The sequence below is a fragment of the Eulemur rufifrons genome, chromosome 9 (assembly GCF_041146395.1).
Source record: "Eulemur rufifrons isolate Redbay chromosome 9, OSU_ERuf_1, whole genome shotgun sequence".
NCBI classification, from domain to species: domain Eukaryota; kingdom Metazoa; phylum Chordata; class Mammalia; order Primates; family Lemuridae; genus Eulemur; species Eulemur rufifrons.
In genome coordinates, this window is record NC_090991.1 from 44,153,945 (window position 1) to 44,175,252 (window position 21,308).

At 38.3% G+C, this 21,308-nt stretch overlaps 1 protein-coding gene across 2 annotated transcripts; it reads right to left on the reverse strand.

Annotated features, from left to right (window-relative positions):
• Positions 1 to 4,579: 4,579 nt before the first annotated feature.
• NOL11 (nucleolar protein 11) lies at positions 4,580 to 21,267 on the reverse strand. Of its 2 annotated transcripts, XM_069481627.1 has the most exons (18): positions 21,117 to 21,267; positions 19,578 to 19,691; positions 19,397 to 19,453; positions 17,564 to 17,712; positions 15,766 to 15,823; positions 15,331 to 15,475; positions 14,438 to 14,626; positions 13,704 to 13,780; positions 11,732 to 11,855; positions 11,172 to 11,260; positions 10,610 to 10,684; positions 9,618 to 9,802; positions 9,333 to 9,458; positions 8,953 to 9,183; positions 8,087 to 8,165; positions 7,472 to 7,564; positions 5,054 to 5,161; positions 4,580 to 4,904 (listed from the first exon to the last, which is right to left on the reverse strand). In XM_069481627.1, the coding sequence occupies exons 1-18, from the start codon at positions 21,255 to 21,257 to the stop codon at positions 4,788 to 4,790; spliced, it is 2,157 nt and encodes a 718-aa protein (XP_069337728.1). In that variant the 5' UTR covers positions 21,258 to 21,267; the 3' UTR covers positions 4,580 to 4,787. The 2 variants fall into 2 exon arrangements, with proteins under 2 accessions (XP_069337728.1, XP_069337729.1); XM_069481628.1 differs by lacking the exon at positions 8,087 to 8,165 and having other exon boundaries at positions 7,472 to 7,523.
• Between the last annotated feature and the right edge of the window lie 41 nt (positions 21,268 to 21,308).

Here is a 21,308-nt window from a genome sequence, read left to right on the forward strand (position 1 = left end):
GGCTGCAGACCTGGGGAGGTGGCCGTGGCGGAAATGGGGAGAAGAGGTCACGTTGGCAATATTTTACAGGAAGGCGGACGGGACGTACTGATGGATGAGGAGTGAGGCAAGTGGCTTCCTGGTGCCAAGTCCCCAGGAAGTCCAGGGCAGGCAGGGGTGGGGAGGGGAACAGCAGTGGGAAGAAATCATCCTTTGCATTTTGGGTACATTAAGCTTGAGATAGCTAATTGAAAATGCTAAACCAGACAGTGGAAATTTGAATCTAGGAATTAGCCAGGAAGTCAGAGCTAGAGATAAAAATTTAAGGATCACCAGCCAGAAGATTGAGTCTAAATCCAGGAGAATATGTAAAGAATTATATTCATTATAATAAAGCGATTTCCACCCTGTGGGGTGACCAGGAATAAGAGCTCCATAAATGCATTACTTCTCAGCTCCTAGCAAAAAGCAAAACATTCTGCATTTGAATGAGTACTCAGCATTTACAAAGACATCCTTGGAAGGCTGTATTCAGAGTCCCTCACCCCACCTCACACACCTCTTTGCATTTCTATTGCTGCAACTCTCAGCCCAATAACCTGTTAGCACTCAGGGAGGGTGTAAGTAAAAGGATTTTTGCCTTTCAACAAGGAAACCAACAAAATGGCGTTAAGGTCTCCTGTTAAAAATGAATGCTGTGTTCATTGGGGTCACTTATATTGAAGAAATCAAATTCTTTTTTTAACTTTTGCTTTAATGGAAGGGAAATATATTCTTAATGTGTTTATGCATTTAAAAATTTTTTTATTTTTACTTTTTTGGGTGTACAACATGATGTTTTGATATATGCATACATTGTAGAATGCTAAATCAAGCTAATTAATATAAGCATTACCTCATACACTTACCATTTTTTGTGTGTGGTTGAACACTTCAAATCTATTCTCTTAGCAATTTTCAAGTATCAGTATATTGCTCCTGACTATAGTCACCATGATGTACGACAGATCTCCTGAACTTACATCCTCCTAAGTAACCAAAATTTTGTGTCCTTTGACCGACATCTCTGCAACTCTGTGAGTTATTACACTTGATCTTAGCCAGACGGCCAAGAAGTGATTGTGAAAGTCATTAACATCAAAATGTAGTCAACTAATGTCAAATCCTAAAAAAAATGGAGACAGGAGGCCCAGAAGGAGGGGCCTTCACATATGCACACATGCTTGGGACAGGAACTACACAAGGAATTCAGACCACAGTATTCCAGAAAAGCCACTTGCACAAGGACACTTGCCTAACAATGGCTGTCTCCACCAATGAGCTAACAGCAAGTCCTGCAACAAGGCCCTGGAACCAGTGGTCTGTGTTTCAAAACAGCTCCTATGGACTTCTCCTTTTTGTCTTTAAATGCTTCTCTTTGGCCCCTACCCACTTGGATGCGCCCCTTGTCTGCCATAGCACAAGCGCCCTGGCCTACAATCCCCTTTGGAGAGTTGGTCTCTCTGTGCTCATTTGAGGTTAACACGGCCCATCCCCCAGCTTCTGGTAAACACCCTTCTACTTTGTGCTTCTAGGAGTCAGACTTTGAGATTCTACCTATAAGTGAGACCATGCAGTATTTGTCTTTCTGTGCCTGGCTTATTTCACCAAGCATAATGTTCTCCAGGTTCATCTACGTTGTTGCAAATAAAAGGATTTTCTTCTTTTTAAAGGCTGAATTATAGTCCATTGTGTATAGATACCAAGTTCCTTCATGCATTCATCTGTTGATGGGTACGTGTTTCCGTATCTTGGCTATGGTGACTAGTGCTGCGATGAACATGGGAGTGCAGGTATCTCTTCAACATCCTGATTTCATTTCCTTTGATGTCCCTGCACTGCGACGCTTTCAAGTGATTTAAGTCCCCCGGACAATCCATACTCCTGTGTGGGTGGTTGTCCCTATTGCTAACAAGAAAGTCTCTGGGAGGAGTCTTGTAACCAAACACCAGACCAAGAGGGTCCATTTTTACTCTAATGGCAGCAACTAGACCCCAGCCTCCACTTTTGGGTGGGGCAGCAGTGGGAAGGGAGGGAAGACCCAGACTCTAAATTGTTCATCCTTTCTGCTCACATTTGTTTAATTCAATTGTTGTAAAACACAGATGCGGGAACTCAGGCAGATGAGGAGTGACAGAGGCTCGGGAGGAAGGAAATGTGCTTGAATGTCACACCCAGAGGAACACTTCTCCCTCCCTGGAATGATCCTTTAGCCTGCAAGGGCCACCCACTGGCAAAGCTGCCTGAAGTTCCACCACTGTCAGCAGCAGAAGGGTGAAGGGCTTTTTTTTCTTCATCTTGGGGGCCCTGCTGTTCACCTCGCTCATTCAACAAATGAATGCCTGCCACATACGTGCCGGGTGCTGACCTCGGTGCTGGGGACCCAGCAGGGAGCAAGACTGAAAAACCTCCTGCCCCCTGTGGAGCTGAAATGGACAAAAATAGCTCAAGAAGGAAAATACAGGACATGCCAGACAGCAAAGTTTTCTGGGGGAAAATCAATGAGGGAAAGACGTCAGGGAGTGCCATGGTGGGAAGAGAAGGGGAGTTCAGGGAAGGCTCCACTGAGGCGACATTTGAGTACAAATCCCAAGAAGTTGAAGGAAGAAGCCATCCATGAAGAAAGCATAACACATTCAATTGCAGGACATGAGACTGGGGATGGGGTGGAGGGAGGAAAAGGACACCAGGCCTTTAGGTTTTAAAGAGAAGATCGCTAGGATTCGATTCGTGTTACATATTTTTTTTGACAGAAGGGCCCTGGCTGCTGTGTTGAGGCTGGAGTACAAGAGGCAAGGATGGAAGCAGAAAGACAGTTTAGGAGGCCTCTGCACTAATACAACTGAGAGAGAGAATTATGGCTTGGGCCAGGGGTAGCGGTGGAGCTGCCACCAGGAGTTAGAAATAAGAAAGCAATGCTTTCCCAATAAAAATCACAATGAGATATCACCTCACAGCCATCGGGGTGGCTACACTCAGTGTGAAAGTAACCACAGACAAATTATAAACAAGTGAGCAGGGCTGTGTTGCAGTGAAGCTTTTTTTAAAATAGACTTTGAGGTGTGAAATGAAACTTTATTTATGGATACTGAAATCTGCTGACCTCTGAACTAGATAACCATCTTTATAACTGAACATTTATTAACTTTCATATGCTAATGGGAAAGCACTCATGCAAAGTGAAAGGAAAATGTCACGATGTCCTGTATACACGAAAAGTTCTTGATAGTTCAAAGAGAGAAAGGGTAGGAAACTTGAGTCATCACATACCTTTCAATAGCACACATCACATCAAGCCCAAAGGAAACCCGGGCCATAGCAGTCAGTACCATATTCACCCTGTAAGTAGCAAATTCACTTCAGAAAACTATGATCCCAACACATCAAATTAAGGATGCTAATTTCCATTTACTGACTCTGTAGTTTTGAATATTTTTACTGGTTACCTTTGCCCATACAAATCTTATCCAGAGTCTAGCTCTAATTCTTCTTGTTCTCTGACAACACTCCAGTCCTGTGGCTCTGAATGGAAGTCTACTTGTTGATGTGCCGTGACTGTTAGCCAGGGTATGAGGTGAATTTGGAAAAATTAGGGCAACATAAAAAGCTCTTCTTAAAGATTAATAGCAAAACAAAACCTTGGTGACCTCATGTCAGATCCCAAAATCTTTTGGAAATTTTACTGATTCATGAAATCAAAGTTTGGGAAACACCACTGTAGATCTCTCCTATGGAATTCTGGAAGCACTGAACATCAGTAAAACTCATCTGGCATACAAAGATGTACCTGTACGGTGATTTGATTTTTCTCTGTGATCTCTTCTAGATAGTAAGCACATAGAAGGCAGAAATTTTTCTCTCACTTTTTGCATTGCCTTTCTTTTTTTTTTTTTTTTTTTGAGACAGAGTCTTGCTCTGTAACCCTGGGTAGAGTGCAGTGGCGTTGTCATAGCTCACTACAACCTCAAACTCCCGGGCTCAAGCGATCCCCCTGCCTCAGCCTCCCCAGTAGCTAGGACTACAGGCATGCACCACCATGCTCGGCTAATTTTTTCTATTTTAGCAGATGGGGTCTCACTCTTGCTCATGCTGGTCTCGAGCTCCTGATCTCAAGTGATCTTCCTGCCTCAGCCTTCCAGAGGGCTAGGATTACAGGCGTGAGCCACCCTCGCCCAGCCCATAACTATTTTTTATCAACTCATCATGGAGGTAATCTGAGAGATAATATACAGGAGGCATTTTTCAACCTCTGAGTATATAAGCAAGCAAGTGGAAGTAGGTAAATGATGGGAGAAATGACAGGAGGCAAGCGTGTGCCCGTACGAGGACCCCTCTCTGCCCTGCTTGTGGCACTGACTTCTGTCACAAGCATGTATGTGCTTGGGCAGTTTATGACTCTGATAAAACTCCATTCTTTCTAAAATCCCTGCTTCAATGGTCATTTTTTATCAAAAGAAAAACAATTCAAAACACATGATAAGAAATTAGACTTTTATCAATACACAAATAAGTTTACTTAAAATCAACTCAGTTTCATATTTTTTAAAAATTTCAGAACCTTTCGTCATTAATGTCCATAATCTAGAATAGGGTCCTGTGAAACCTGCAGTCCCATGTGAAGCATCAACAGGTGATGGTCCAGGTACTCACTGACACTTTTCTCTAGAAATTGAGATGGTCACAAACAAAGCATCTTTCTTGGCTGGATGAACAAGAAGAGTTCACATAAAAGAGCTTCATAAAATGTCCATGAAGGAGAACTGGTAGTATCAGAAGAGTTCCAGCACTTCAATCGAATATAATCCTCTATTATTCTTTTCTTGATTTAATTTTTGTAGCTCCCGAAAACTTACTTCAATCTTGTTGAGTTCAGAATAAACACTTATCTAAAGAAAAAAGTTTCAGAGTAACTTTCACTGTAATTCTGCATACAAACAAATCCTCCATGACTATTCCTAACTTTTAAGAATAAACTGTAATTCAGGTGATATACTTGAGTACAAATACAATCAGTATATATCAAATAATCACAAACCTGAGATTTGACAAACTTGTAAAGGTTTATCAGTAGCCTTTTTGCTTCGGGTATCATTACCACAACAGTAAAATTAGCATCTAGAAGTAAGCATATCCAATCCATAATCTGAAGATAAATAAGGAAAGGAAAGTTAAGATTTTAAAATTGAACTTTAGTTTAGTTCATTTTATAAAGTCCATAATTACATCAAATGGTTACAGGAAAAATAAATCTTTATAAAAATCTAAACAAATTAGTTTAGAGATGGAAGAATTTCTAAGAAATATAAAAAGGCTCTTTTCTGGCTTTTATACTTGTTATTTTACAAGCATAATTAGACCGTTTTTATAGTATTAATCAGCAATAGTAAAGCCAAAGTGATATTTAGTCCAAGGGAGAGTAATACTTGTCTTTTAAGAATTTTGTTTTAATAATTATTTTCACTTACAAAAAGAGAACCCATTTTCTATTCTGCAAAATACACTATGCCCCAAGGATAGAGTATTGTATATTATAGATAAGTTATCATAAACTAAAAATCATCACTATACATTTATAAAAGTTTCCTATGTAGTTTTACATCTTCAAATGGTGTGGTTAACATGCAAATATCACTGTCACGAAAATGCATTAAGGAAACTGGTTATCAATTTGTAGAGGGACAGCTGATCCCTATGGAACTCCTTACACCAAAATAATATATACTAAAGAGTTAAAGACACAAAATGAAACCACTGATGTACAAGGGGAAAACAGGGTGACTACTTGAATAATTTTAAGAGTGAGAAGAGCCTTAAGCATGACTTAAGCCATAAAGAAGCCGTAAAGGAAAACTTACCACATTTTAATAGCACAAGTATGAAAAACTTGTCTATATCAAAAAATTATACTAAAGTGAGTAAAAAGACAAATGATAGGAAAGAAGTATTTACAATGCATCTGATAGAAAAAGGCTAATTTCCTTAATATAGAAAGAATTCTTTATAAGCCAAAAAGAAAAAGATAGCAAATGTAATAAAAATATGGACAAGAAACCTGACCAGGCAGGTTCACAAAAAGAAATAGAAATGGGTAAGATGGTTTACCTCTCTCATTAACAAAGAAATGCAAATTAAAATAAGGTTAACATTTGCTACCTATCTAATTGGCAAACAGTCAAAACTTTGACAAAACTGGTGTCAGGAGTGTAAAAAATAAGGCCTCAGACCTTGGTGGCAGTAATGGTGGTGGTTGTCACAGCTTTTCAGAAAGGTAATCTGGCATTCTGAGAGCTAAGAATGCATGCACCTTTTCATCTAGTAATTCCACTTGTGTGAATTTATGTAACAGGTGTTCTCTCATAAATATGCAAGGGTGTGTGCATAAAGATACTTACTGAAGGTTTGTTTACAATAGCAAAAAATTGTAAATAACTTGAATGTCTATCACTAAAACACTAGTAAATAAATTAAGATATATCTGTAAAATGAAATAGTATGCACTGGTTAAAGGAATGAGGCAGATATTATGTGTGTATTGGTCCAGGAAATGTCTAAAATATAATGAGTGGAAAAAAAAATGGCAGAACAGCACACATACTATGATCTTATTTGTGTTAGAAAAGGCAAAATGAGAGAAAGATAAATTTGTATATAGAAAGAACATTTCTAGACATAAAAGAAACTCTTAATATTGGTTATCTCTAAGAGAGATTAGGGTAGTGAATACAACAGTTAACTTTTTTCTTCATACCCTTTGGTACTATTGTTGAAACTTTCAACTATAAAAATTAACTACTTAAAAATTTAACTCATTTTTAAAATAAAGAAATAGTCAAATTAAGTGTCTGAAATCCTTAGTCTTGTTGCTGATGAAAACTAAATAAAAAATAAATAAAAAGAAAAAAAGAAATCCTTAATTAGAATAACATATTCCTAAACAAACAAAAACAAAATTCTTTTCCTTTCCTTCCCCCCCTCTTTTTTTTTAATTAAAGAAACAGGACCTCACTCTGTCACCCAGTCTAGAGTGCAGTGGTAACACTCACAGCTCACTGTAGCCTCGAGGTCCTGGCCTCAAGTAATCTTCCCACCTTGGCCTCCCAAAGTGCTGGGATTACAGGAATGTCCAGCCAATAGATTATTTTTTAATGTTTCCTACTGTTTCTCAGATAAATACTGTTTTTTTTTTTTTTTTAAGGGATGTCAAGGAAGAAAAATACTGTTTGTAAAGAGGGTCTACCATGAGATTCTTTGAGAACATTTTTTTCATTAATCTTCATTCTCTTATTCTTAAGAGATTATTAAGGGGCAAACTGTTACCAGCTCCTCCTTGTTCTCTTAATAAGCTAAGGAAATTCTTGGAATGGGTCATAATGGAGACAAGGAGAAATCAGATACACCTTTTTTTTTACAGATTTTCCCCAGCACCAAATCAGAGAAAAAGAAATTATCTCACCTGGTTAAGGGTTGGAGGACGTATTCCAGGAAGAGTCATAGTAGCATTTTCGCTACACTTCAGATAAAGGAAATACAAATACTGGAGAAATAACTAAGTAGGGGGAAAAAAAAAGGATAATTTACCACTTTGATGAAAAAATTTTCTCTATAAACTAAACAGAAAGACTGGAAAGAATTTTAAAAGGATGTTTAACTATACATCAAACAAATATGCCAGACATCTAGGGACACAAAAATGAATAAAATGCAATGTGTGCCATCAGTGAGGAGCTCATCTGGTTTGGGGAGTTGGGGTAGGTAGGGTAGGTGATGAGCTTATTGTTTGTAAATAATAGGTAGAGAAAAGAGAATCCTCTCAGCAATTCTTTTTACTGTCTACTCATTTAAAACTTAGGTGGCTTAACTTGGCCTTCAAGCTTGGCAGGAGGAAAATGGCACAGTCTATCATCCAACAACCACTCTAGTCTCCTTGGCACAGTTTTTCACTATGAGAGCTGGGCAACCTTTTATTCACATGAAAGAACTGGATAGCCTTTAGAATGCCCCAACAGCTGGTTAAACAGTAAAACTTAAACCAGAAATAAAATTCTATAGGACTTGTAAGAACACTTACAGTAGTATGTTGTGCTGGGATATCTTTCAAGTGAGGCAGAAGAAATGTTTCACTATAGGCTGAATGAAGAATTGCATTTCTATTTAGGACTAAAGGAAAATCTTATTTCAATAAATAAAGGCTACTCTACTCAAATTATGAGTAATTCCATTTCCCAGTGATAGTTTTCTAAATTTATACAAAAGTTTTATATCACGAAAAGGGCTCTATCACCCAACACTCACCTAATCATTGGAGATTATCTGGAATACATCAGTAGTATAATTTTTTTTTGTCCAGAGTCTCACTCTGTTGCCCAGGCTAGAGTGCGGTGGTGTCAGCCTAGCTCACAGCAACCTCAAACTACTGGGCTCAAGTGATCCTCCTGCCTCAGCCTCCCAAGTAGCTGGGACTACAGGCATGCACCACCATGCCTGGCTAAATTTTTATATATATATTTTTAGCTGTCCATATAATTTCTTTCTATTTTTAGTAGAGACGGGGTCTGGCTCTTGCTCAGGCTGGTCTCAAACTCCTGAGCTCAAACAATCCGCCCGCCTCAGCCTCCCAGAGTGCTAGGATTACAGGCGTGAGCCACCGCGCCTGGCCGAGTAGTATAATTTTTTTTTTTATTCAGAATACTGATCTTTAGTATTGGTAGAGCTTCTACCTTAGCACAGCTTCTTAATTAAGAAAACAGGTTTAAGCAAGCTGTTTGAAGGTAGCATTGAACATAATTCATTTTCAAGCAGAAACCAAGAAAAAAATTGAAAAAAGAAAGGAAACCCTTATATTATCTATTAATAATTACTTCTTAGCTATGGCTAGGCATATGACTATATCCTTGGAAAGAGGAACAGAGGGATGCACTCTATTTTAAAGGATACAGTAGAGCTGCTCTTTTTGGTATCACAGGGCATGAAGTGGTCTCCTTTGTTGTGTCCTGAGGCTTTTCGTTTAATTCTTGATCACAGTTACTGCAGTTATCTTCCTTAGGATTGAAGCCATTTTGAAGAATTTTAGTCTGCTCTTCCATTTTCTCCTCTTGAGCAGTACCACTATAGTCAGAAACTGACTCCATATTGACATCCGTTTCTTGGAGACAGTCATCACCAATGCTATGATGTCAATTGAAAGCAAGAGGTTAATTCTTATCAGCAAGGGAACTTTCAGAAAAAAATTTTATTTTCTAAGTATTCAGTTTTAAAAAATAATTTAACAGATTATAAACATAGTAAAGGAAAAAGATCACTGGATTCTTACTTACCTTAAGAAAAGTTTTAAGCACGTGCAGGTGACTGATTCAGGGATGTCAGGGAACTGCTGCAGACAGAGTTGTAACAACTGTACATCTGTCTTTTGTAAGGCAACCTCCATTAAGCCAGGGCATAAGCTAAGAGAAATGAAAAAATCTGAATCATTATTACATATTAAGAAAAATCTCAATTGCAGATAATTTATAAGCTTTTCCAGAGTTTCAGAAAATTAGAACTGTAAAAAAACAAGGTCAAAAGAGTTACGCGTGGAAAGTGTGGTGCACATTAACACCTACCTGTAAGAAAGCACATGTGTTTGGATAAGCTGAATCAGACAGTTCCTCGGATAAAACGATGGTTCTGCTTTGCATCTTTCTAGAAGTCCTGTTACTATGTCCCCAATTATAGCGTGAAAGTCAGGCGTCTGCTGCATTGCCAAAAATTTACGTAGTTCCACTTCAATGTGTTTTTCTGAATCTTTCTGAAAAAGCAGAATTAAAGAACTCAGCCTAGCACATTAATAAACATCACCCTGAACTTAAAATTTCCTAGCACAACATTTTCTCAAATCACTAACACATTCCTGTGAAATAAGAGCTGATGCTACAATTTGTTACACAAATAAAATGCAAAGAAAAAAAATTAAGCATTCAGAAATCAAAATCTTTGGAAGGGCTGGGCGCAGTGGCTCATGCCTGTAATCCTAGTACTCTGGGAGGCTGAGGTGGGAGGATGGCTTGAGGTCAGGAGTTCAAGACCAGCCTGAGCAAGAGCGAGACCCCATCTCTACTAAAAATAGAAAAAAAATTAGCCAGTCAACTAAAAATAGAAACAAAAAATTAGCTGGGTGTGGTGGCTTGTGATTGTAGTCCCAGCTACTCAGGAGGCTGAGGCAGGAGGATCACTGGAGCCCAGCAGTTTGAGGTTGCTGTGAGCCAGGCTGATGCCAGGGCACTCACTCTAGCCCGGGCAACAGAGTGAGACTCTGTTTCAAAGAAAAGAAAAAATAAATAAATAAATAAATAAATCTTTAGAAGGCCAAATTGCAAATGCATCTGATGCCAAGCTGAATGAAAAAAACCTATGATGCCAACATCATACCATCACTCTTAGAAGACTACAGAGTCAAATAAACCAAAATACTGGATCAACTCTGACATCCTTAAGACACTATACAAATGTTAGCTATTGCTATAAAAATGATCATAAAAAGACAGAATGAAAAGTAAACAGGATTTCTTTTAACCACTTGAGCTGATATTTGATATTTTCAATATTTTAAACTTACCTTTATGGTTAATAAGAGTTGTTTGGATGGTGGAACCTCTGGCTGTAAATTCACTTCAACTTTTCGTCTCCTTAACTAGAATTAAGTAAATTGATTAGAATCACAAAACAATACAAGAGATCCAATAAACATCTAGAAGAATATAAAACACTCTAAAGAAATTAGCACACTTTTGTTCTAATCACAAACTTTTAAAAATAAATTTTGTTATAGGGAAAAGTGATTTCATTTCAACTTTGAAATTAAGTATCTTAAGACTTTTAAGGTTTTTGTTATTTAAACACAAAATAAAATCTCTGTACTAAGGAACGTTTTATTGCTACTTGCAAACTAGTCCATTTTCACAACTGGGCCTTAATACCACACACAAATGCCCATAAAAAGTTACGAATAGACTACGTATGTCATTTCTGGATAAAGGCTGTGAGGTTACTGGGTTCTAGCCTCACACTGACCTGTCATCAAGATCAAAGCTATAAGAGTTATAAGGATATAAATCAAAATAATTCAGCCTTTCTCTGTTTTTCAACATTTGCATTAACATTTCTATTACTAAACTTACAATTCTTCTTGACTGTTCTGAGTTCTGGCATCCAAGTCCACATCCCTGAGATGTTTCCCAGTTTACAAAATGGGGTGTGACATGAGTGCCTAAGAAAACATGAAATATATGATTTCTGGAATGTTTTGACCTATTGGTATTTACCCAACTACACAAAGAACAATAAAAGACAACCACTCATGTACAATTCAAGAGGCTTTAAAGGCCACGTAATTCTACTGATAACCTCAGATCAGTAAATCGTAATACAATAAAAAATTATATGCCCAGCAACATGAAGCCAGCAGATGAGTCCACTGGTAAACGAGGAAGGGTAGAGGTACAATTGATTTTGTCTTGGGGATTCTCCCATTACCCCTGAAGTCAAAAGAACACAATGTAGCTCTTCAGCCTGCAGCAGTCCCTGCAATAGGGACTGTTCACTAGTTTCGCTGACTAGTGGCAAATTTCAAAGTTAAGAACAGGCTCTGTAAATAGAAGGATATGGGAATCTACATATGAAACTGGGAACTAATGAAATGGCTTGTATTAATAAAACAAACATATAAGTAAATTTCTACCTGGATCTTGACTATGCTTGAGTTTTCCAAGAGCACCTGCTAATGATGACACTTCACACTTGTATGGAATCACAGTTAGAAATTTTCCATGCAGCATAAACAAATTTTCCCCATAATACCAGAGCTACAAAAAAAAAATATATATATATATCAAAAACAGAATACTTGCTTACAAGTTCTGACTCAACAAAGCCTTATAACAATAACTTATTGTATAAGCTATCTCAGTATAACAATAAAGAACAAAACAAAGTCGAGTAACTTCCCAGAAGAATCTCATATGCACAAGTTATTCATTGGGCTCTTGGGCTCTATGTTTGCCCAAGTCTGAATGAAGCATAACTTACAGGATGTTTTTGACTCAGAAAAATCTAATCAACATATGCATTTAAAGTAATTGAACTGTTTAAAATTAATACTATCACTATTATATGTATATTGACATAATAATTTATCAAGCCTATTGTAAGATAGGAAAACTATTATGATGCACTAAATTAAAAAATCAGTGCTGGGCGCAGTGCCTCATGCCTGTAATCCTAGCACTTTGGAAAGATGAGGCAAGAGGATCGCTTGAGGCCAAGAGTTCAAGACCAGCCTGAGCAAGAGAAACACCTCATTTCTACAAAAAATAGAAAAATCAGCAGGGTGTGGTAGCATGTTCCTGTGGCTGAGGCAGGAGGATTGCTTGAGTCCAGGAATTTGAGGTTGCTGTGAGCTATCATGATGCCACTATACTCTAGCCCAGGCAATACTGGAAGACCCTCTGCAGTAGCACACGCCTATAGTCCCAGCTAGTAGGGAGGCTAAGGCTGAAGGATCACTTGAGCCCAGGAGTTCAAGGCCACAGTGAGCTGTGATTAAACCACTGTACTCCAGGCTGGGCAACATAGTGAGACCCTGTCTCAAAAAAATAAAAATAAATAAATAAATAAAAAACCAGAATTTAACACTGTTTCTAATTATAAGACTAAAAATAAGGTATATTAACTAAAAGCTTAAAAGAACACAGAAATCAAAAGTACGTTTGTTAGAATGGTGGAATTGTGGGTGGTTAATTTTGTTAAAATTATCTGTTTTTTTAAAGTAAGTAAAAAAAGAAAGAAAGCAAGAAAGAAAATACATTAGAGAACAAAACATACAAGGACCCCTGCTACAGGAATTTTATAGTCTGGTCAGCTTAAATTAAAATTCTTTAAGTATCTTTATTTAATTCCACAGTAACATTTAATATATAACATTAGAGACTTTGGGGTGTAGTTTAAAATACATAAGTAAAAAGATCAAACCAAAGAGCAGCTAAAAACAAAAGTTGTCTTATTAACTAACTGTCCTCCCTTGAGAACAGAGAAAACTGGCTATAAAAACAATAACCAAATTAAATATAATTTTTTTTTTTTTTTTTTGAGACAGGGTCTCACTATGTTGCCCAGCCTGGAGTACAGCAGTGTAATCACAGCTCACTGTGGTCTTGAACTCCCGGGCTTAGGTGATCCTTCGGCCTTAGCCTCCCTACTAGCTGGGACTATAGGCATGAGCTACTGCCACTGGCTAATAATCTTTCAGGTTAAAAAAAAAAAAAAAAAAAGTCTTAATTTATTTTAATAAAAACTACCAAAATATATATATATATATATATATATATATATTTTTTTTTTTTTTTGGAAGATGGGTCTTGCTACATTGCCCAGGCTGGAGTACAGTGGTTATTCATAGGCACAATCTCAGCACACTATAGCCTCGAACTTTTAAACTCAAGTGATCCTCCTGCCTCAGCCTCCAAAGTAGATGGGACTACAGGTACACACCACTGTGCTCAGCTAAAAAATCTGCCAAAATACTTAGGCCCAAAGAGACCTCTTCTCTAATAGTGTTATTTATCAGGCACAAAAATAACTAATTTGAAAAAGTCCTTTTCTTCCTGATCGAAGCATAAAAAAAAAAGAGAATGTTCTCAAGTGAAAAAACTTACTTGACCACTGGTCCCTTGTGGTAACTCTTTTGAAGTCTGTAGTGTCTGAAACTTTATGTTCCATATGGAGAGGCATTCTGTAAAATAAGACAGACAACTTTAGAAAAAGTCCCTAGTATAAATATACGATATTTTGGGGAGAGGAAGTTATAAAGACACAAATTTTGCTTTATTTAGTACAAAAATGAGTTATGAAGACTGTTATTGCCACAGCAATTCAAAGGAATAAGAGGTCATCATGATGGCCGGGCGCGGTGGCTGACGCCTGTAATCCTAACACTCTGGGAGGCAGAAGCGGGTGGATTGTTTGAGCTCAGGAGTTCGAGACCAGCCTGAGCAAGAGCGAGATCCCGTCTCTACTAAAAAGAAAGAAATTATATGGACAACTAAAAGTATATATAGAAAAAATTAGCTGGGCATGGTGGCGCATCCCCGTAGTCCCAGCTACTCGAGAGGCTGAGGCAGAAGGATTGCTTGAGCCCAGGGGTTTGAGGTTGCCGTGAGCTAGGCTGATGTCACAGCACTCTAGCCCGGGCAACAGAGCAAGACTCTGTCTTTAAAAAACAAAAAGAAAACTTATTTAAGAAAAATTAGGGAGCTACAAAAATAAATAAGTACAGTGACAAGAAAATGAATTAGGGTGGTAACAAAGAAATGAAAAAGAAAGGGAAGGCTAAAAGGTACACTGAAGGAAAAATGCAAAAGCCTTCTTAATTAATTGGATTTTCAGTTACCCTTAGAAGCTGGCAGTGGACTTCCTAGGACTGCTACATGATCTTGATCCAGGACAGTGAGTGCGACACCATTTCGAGCATTACCACACACAACAGCCTTGAGTAACAGTGATCTAACTACCCTCTGATTTTTTTCTGGGTCAGTTGGGCGTATTGGTATCAAAGTTTCATATATACATCCGTCAGAGCCTGTTGGAAACAAGTATTTATTGTTCATTATTGGGTAAAGGATGCTTCTATATTATAGTTAAATGTACTAGGTTATTTATAAGATTTTACCAATTTGATAAAGAATCTAACCAGAAATATAAACATCGCTCTACGCTTTCCCTGAAAGAAACTACTACAAACTTAAACTGGGGGGAGAAGTATTATGAATAAAAATCTCAGTACAAAATGTCATAATAGCCAAGAAATACAAATTGTAAATACCTATAATAACTTAAAATTTATCAAGAGGGTACTGCCAGGAATACAGATAATCTAGTCCCTAAAAGGATACTTCCCTTACTAGAAAGTAATTAGCATCTGGTCTATGCATTTCTTCCTATGCAATCACCCTGAAAACAATATGAAATTGCTGTTTCTTATAGGTCAGTTGAATTTTGGCAATTTCATGTGGTTGTAGCTACGTTACATAAAGATTTATATGACCCTTTGGCTCAGACTTTCTCACTTCAATGTTCATTAAGCTAAAGCATTAAGTGCATTCCAATGACCTTCCAAGATAAGACACATGATGAGACATGATGAGAGCCTTTTTCTTTTTTTTTTTTGCATCTCTGTATTAAAGGCAGATTATTAAACTGCAAAAACCCTAAGATTCAAAAATATACAGTATCCTGTAATATCATTCCATTTCAATCTCGGAAAGTTTAAAGAAAAAAACTTACTTAATGACATCAAAGAGATGAATTTCCGATCCACAGATGCAGTAAAACTTTGTATAACAACTTTTTCTTCTTGTCCAAGTAAGAGTGTGTATTTGCTTAAGACACGTGAGTGAAACGTTTGTACATAAGCAAAGTAATTTCCATGCTGCAAAAAACAGTTACTTCATAAATACTGTCATTTCAACCACCTATATTTAAATGTTAAAACCAGACGTTGTTGTCCCAGTATATGACATAAATGAGTATTTAAAAACCCCTTGTCCAATTAAGTATAAAATGTTATAGTGACCAATAGACTGTTTAATATTTAAAAAAGATAAAAACATTTAAAAATCTAATCTAAGAGAAATACAAAAGTCCCACTTTAGTTTTAAAAACAACATGAGTGATTTTGAAATTTCACAAAATGGGCCAGGAACTGAAGATATCACTTACTTTTTCAGTAATGAAAATTAAAACAGGATGTCTAAATACAATGAAAAGCTTTGTCCACCTAAAAAAAAAAAAGTCAGAAAAATTACATGATGCCAAAATCACCAGTTGAAATACAGTATCAATTGAAATTTAATCCAATCTTTTATCAAATTTTTTTTGGAATCAGAAAGACATCAGAGAAGACCTAATTTGGTCTTCACAGGGAATATGAATCCGTTAAATGCATTTCTGTATTAAAGGCAGACTGTTAAACCTCCCAGATGACTGTAAATTGTAAAGTTCTAAGAAAGGTATGCAGTACTTCCTGAATTTAAATTGACTCCCTCCCTCCTTTCTTTCTTTCTCTTTTTCTCTCTCTTTCTTTTAGATAGAGTCTCGCTCTGTTGCCCTGACTAGAGAGCAGTGAGGTCATCATAGCTCACTGTAACCTCAGACTCCTGGGCTCAAGCAATCCTCCTGCCTTAGCCTCCTGGGTAGCTCAGACTACAGATGTGCACCACCATACCCAGCTAAGTTTTCTATTTTTTGTAGAGACTGAGGTCTCGCTCTTGCTCAGGCTGGTCTCGAACTCCTGACCTCAAGCAACCCTCCCGAACCGGCCTACCAGAGTGTTAGGATTACAGGCCTGAGCCACTGCGCCCAGTCTCCTTTTTTCATAGTTACTTTTGGGACTCATGTTCTAAGGAAAACATTAAGATCTCATCTGCTTCTTCAATTGACAGAGGGAACTGAGGCACAGGGACACTGAAGGGTTGTGTAGCCCCAATTTATGGCAAAGTGGCAATTAGAAACAAATCCTCTCAAGAGTTCCCCCAAACACAGTTGCTCACACCTTAGAGGTGTTCATCAGGTCAATCTAAGACATAACTGGCCATTGTCCACAGTGTTCACTTGCTAAGTACAGGCGTTTGTTTTGACTTAAATTTAGTTCCCACCAAGTGGACCTGGAGAAGCAGCAAGTCATATGGACAGGAAACATGATGAAATAATGAAGTGAAATCATGAAATGTCCTTCTATCACTTGGGTGGGCCATTTTCCCAGTTTTTTTCCAGAATCTGGGAAAGCAGAGGTCTTAAAGCACTATCATGATTTCATTAATGACAAGCTGTACTTTTTTTTTTTTTTTTTTGTTGAGACAGAGTCTCACTTTGTTGCCCAGGCTAGAGTGAGTGCCGTGGCGTCAGCTTAGCTCACAGCAACCTCAAACTCCTGGGCTTAAGCGATCCTACTGCCTCAGCCTCCCGAGTAGCTGGGACTACAGGCATGCGCCACTATGCCCGGCTAATTTTTTCTATATAGATTTTTAGGTGTCCATATAATGTCTTTCTATTTTTAGTAGAGACGGGGTCTCGCTCAGGCTGGTCTCGAACTCCTGACCTTGAGCAATCCACCCGCCTCGGCCTCCCAGAGTGCTAGGATTACAGGCGTGAGCCACCGCGCCCGGCCGACAAGCTGTACTTTTTGCCAGGGGGAAAAAGTTGCAAGCTTGGCAGTCAGGGTAATATGACAGAAACAGAAAGAGTTTGGTCCTTTGGGATAACCCATTTCATCTTCAAATAACTGACTGTCCAGTTATGTCATTAGAAGAAGACTCATAAGACTATGGTTTCCTGAATCATCTATCACCCAGAGGCTTTTGGGATGCTATTTTGGTTAATGTCTTATAAATGTTTTTTAATCAGGCTACTTTTATAATGTTTATAACCAAAAATACTTTTGAACATGGCAAAAAATATAATTAAAAACATGCAGTACATTCTCATTTTGATAAATTGACTTATAAGCATTGGAACTTACTTAATCACCTCTTCATTGGCGATAACAGTTTCAATTTTCTGCTGGGGCTCTGCAAGCAAGGCCTCTAAACCACGAACAGCTCCTTCCTTGAATAGCACCAAGGGTTCTGTTCCTTGTATTGAATGTATCCTATATACCTCAGCCAACAACTGGAAAAATATAAGACTATTTCAATTTTTATTCTAAAACAATTTATACCTAATGTAACAGGGACATTTACAGAAGGCTCCCCCCTACTGCACCCAACAGAATCTCGCTCGCTCTGTCCCCCTGGCTAGAGTGCAGTAGCATCATCATAGCTTACTGTAACCTCAAACTCCTGGGCTCAAGTGATCCTCCAGCCTCAGCCTCTCGGGTAGCGGGGACTACAGGCATGAGCCACCATGCCTGGCTAATTTTTTCTATTTTTTAGTTGTTTGGCTAATTTCTTTCTAGTTTTAGTAGAGATGGGGGTCTCACTCTTGCTCAAGCTGGTCTCAAATTCCTGACCTCAAGTGATCCTCCTGCCTCTGCCTCCCACAGTGCTAGGATTACAGCCATGGGCCACTGAGCCCAGCCTACAAGGCTTATTTTTAAGGGCCTGACTTGTTTTCATTTTGATTTAATATTGCTTTATAACTATATATGGTTCCAAAATCAAAGGTACAACACAAAATACATTCAGAAGTCTAACTTTTGCTCTTACCCTCTCTACCCTGTCCCTAGCTCTCCTCCACAGGTAACCCTTTTTATTCATTTTTGGCTTATCCATTGCAAACACTGGAGATTAGGCTAAAATCTGGGTCTCCCAAAACTGGGGGTGGAGAAAGTACAAATAAAGCCACTAATGCAGATGTACATGCAGTTCTGGTATTAGATAAGGATTAATGCCACAATTATAACTACAGCCTACAGTACCAAGAAAAGAAGTTAACAAGGCCGGGCGCGGTGTCTCACACCTGTAATCCTAGCACTCTGGGAGGCCGAGGTGGGCGGATCGTTTGAGCTCAGGAGTTCGAGACCAGCCTGAGCAAGAGCGAGACCCCATCTCTACTAAAAATAGAAAGAAATGATATGGACAGCTAAAAATATATATAGAAAAAATTAGCCGGGCATGGTGGCGCATGCCTGTAGTCCCAGCTACTCGGGAGGCTGAGACAGGAGGATCGCTTGAGCCCAGGAATTTGAGGTTGCTGTGAGCTAGGCTAACGCCACGGCACTCACTCTAGTCTGGGCAACAGAGTGAGACTCTGTCTCAAAAAAAAAAAAAAAAAAAAAAAAAAAAGAAGTTAACAATATATGTGAGGTAAAATAAACAAACAAAACGACCTCTGCTGTGTAAAATTCAGGATTTTCCTACTCCAAAGTAAAGGAAAAGATTGGAGCCAGGGGAAAGTACAGCTAGCTAGCTAGCTAGAAGTTTCAAGGATCCAGGCAACAACTGCATTATATCTGAATTAGTCCTATTGTGAGCCACTTCTAAAATGTGCCAATTATATTTAGAGTCAAACATTTAGAATTGGAAGGAACTTTTAAGATTAACCTAGTTTGAGATCCTCATTTTATAAGTAAGAAAAAGTTAATTAACATACTTTTAGGTCACTGGTAGAAAAGGCATAGATAGTCACGTTTCTTTTTTAACAGTATTACATGCCACTCTTAAAATGTACACTACACAAAACTTGCAGAGTCTATTCTGAGAAGTGCATAGGAAATTCACTAACTAGAATGAAAAACTGATTGTAACCTTATGCTCATTTTTCCAGAGGCATTAAGATAAATAACGCATACTCTATTATGAATGATTCCATTTCATCATAAGCTAAATAAATGCTGGAAAATCTGAAGACTTACTGTAGCTTTAAATACTTTATCCAGGTTTACATCTTCACTATTCCATATTCTCAAAACCTTAAGTGAAAACATACAAGTTAAAATGCATGCCATTCTCCATTTATATAACAAACACAAATAGTTAATAAATCAACATTTGACTTGTATTCTATATCCATTATATAAAAGTTTAAAAACTCACCTTACTATCATGTACAACAATATACTCTCCAGTTTGAAAGTTGCACACAGCGGGACATGTTATAGTTTGACCTTGTTTCACTGACCAACTCCCCAAGGTTTTCTGATCAGAAAGCTAATGAAATTAAAATAAATACAATATTAAAGAAGTCAATTTCAGATATTAAAAGCAATTATTAATACATTTACAATCAAAATAAACCATCAGAATTACAGCATTTGACAAGTTTCCTAAATTAAAAAAATAATTAGTCAGAACAGACAAGTACTGAAGATTCCACTAATATGAAGTACCTACAGTAGTCAAATTGATAGAGACAGAAAGAACAGTGGTTGTCAGAGGCTGGGGGCAATGGGGAGTCATTGTTTAATGGGTACAGAATTTTAATTTGGCAAGATGAAAGTGTTCTGGTGGCTGCACAACAATGTGAATGTACTTGATACCACTGAGCTATATGCAAACTTAAAAATGGTTAAGATGATAAATTTTATGTGTATTTTACCACAACTAAAATTAAAAAAATTTTAAACAGCAGGTAAAATAAAAATATATTTAATAACTAAGTTCCTACAGTAAAAAATATGTAAATTAAAAACCCTTTGTTAATAAACAACAGTACATTTTAAAAATTGATTCCATTATGCCTCTGAATAGGGACATGGGAAATTAAATTCGCATAACTGAGATCCTGTCTATTGAATTCCAATCAGCAGTTTTCCTATGTAGGAACTGCAAAACCACAAATCCATCTGAGGTAAAGACCAACTGAGTAAGCAGAGCCAAAACAAACAGTACAGGGGGTTGTTGGCAACCTGTTCCCAAAATTTCAAAGATGTTAGCTGACTTCTTAAAGACGCAGAAAACTATGTTCACCAGCTCAGAAAAAAATATTACAATTGTTTTCCATGCGACAACCAGATGCAAGGTTAGTTAGAAATTGGGTTGAGTCCGGCGTTGGGCTGGAAAGGGGGCGGGGCGTGATTTCCCCGGACTCAACTTCAGGATTCACAGCGCGAACCAGAGTTGCCAACAGACAAGTCACTCGGAATCAAGAGTTTTACCAAGCGACCAAGAAAGTCCCATCCCCCTCAAAATGTTTTTTCCCAAGGAGAGGACAATGTAGTGTACAGACACAGAACTAAATCACTATTCTCACCCTGTCAGTGTCATCCTCTCCTGCCCAACCAATCTCCGTTCCACCCTTCTGCGGGCAGCTAGAATAACAAAGACCCCAGGAAGGGATCTTAGCAAGGCCATCTCTGCAAGTTCCGAAGCAAAAGCACCGGTTCCCTTTCCTTTCCGTGTCTAGCCCACGTGCACCTAGACGCTCTGTCGCTTGCAACTCTGAAATATGCTCCTATAGGAAAACAACCAAGCCAGATTCTAGACCTCACACAGCATCCCAGACAGGCCAAGCTGGCTCTATGCTAAGCTCGCTCCACGATATCCTTCTGGAGCTGTAAGAAACCCAAGCTCGGGCTCCGCGCTCAGAGAGAGACGGAGACTGGAGCCCGGGTGCTTCGATTCTATCGTTCTCACCTTATAAAGAATGACGGTCCTGCCGCTGTCGGTCACTAGAAACTGGTCTGTTTTGTCGCTGTGCTCCACACCTAGGAGTCCATCAGGCCCAGCGCCCAGAACTACAGAAGACAACGTGAATTCTACTTCCAGGGCTGCCATTTTGCGCGAACCTACGGAAGGCCGCGCATCGTTCCCGGCAGGCCTCGCGCC

Bases quoted from the DNA above. Each gene is read 5' to 3' on its own strand.
- NOL11 (XM_069481627.1), bottom strand. From the start codon at position 21,257: ATGGCAGCCCTGGAAGTAGAATTCACGTTGTCTTCTGTAGTTCTGGGC. The intron at 17,713-19,396 runs GTAAGTCTTCAG...ATATTTTTCCAG, and splicing joins ATAAAGTATTTAAAGCTACA to TTGTTGGCTGAGGTATATAG. The intron at 9,803-10,609 runs GTAAGTTTAAAA...CTGCTTTTTCAG, and splicing joins AACTCTTATTAACCATAAAG to AAAGATTCAGAAAAACACAT.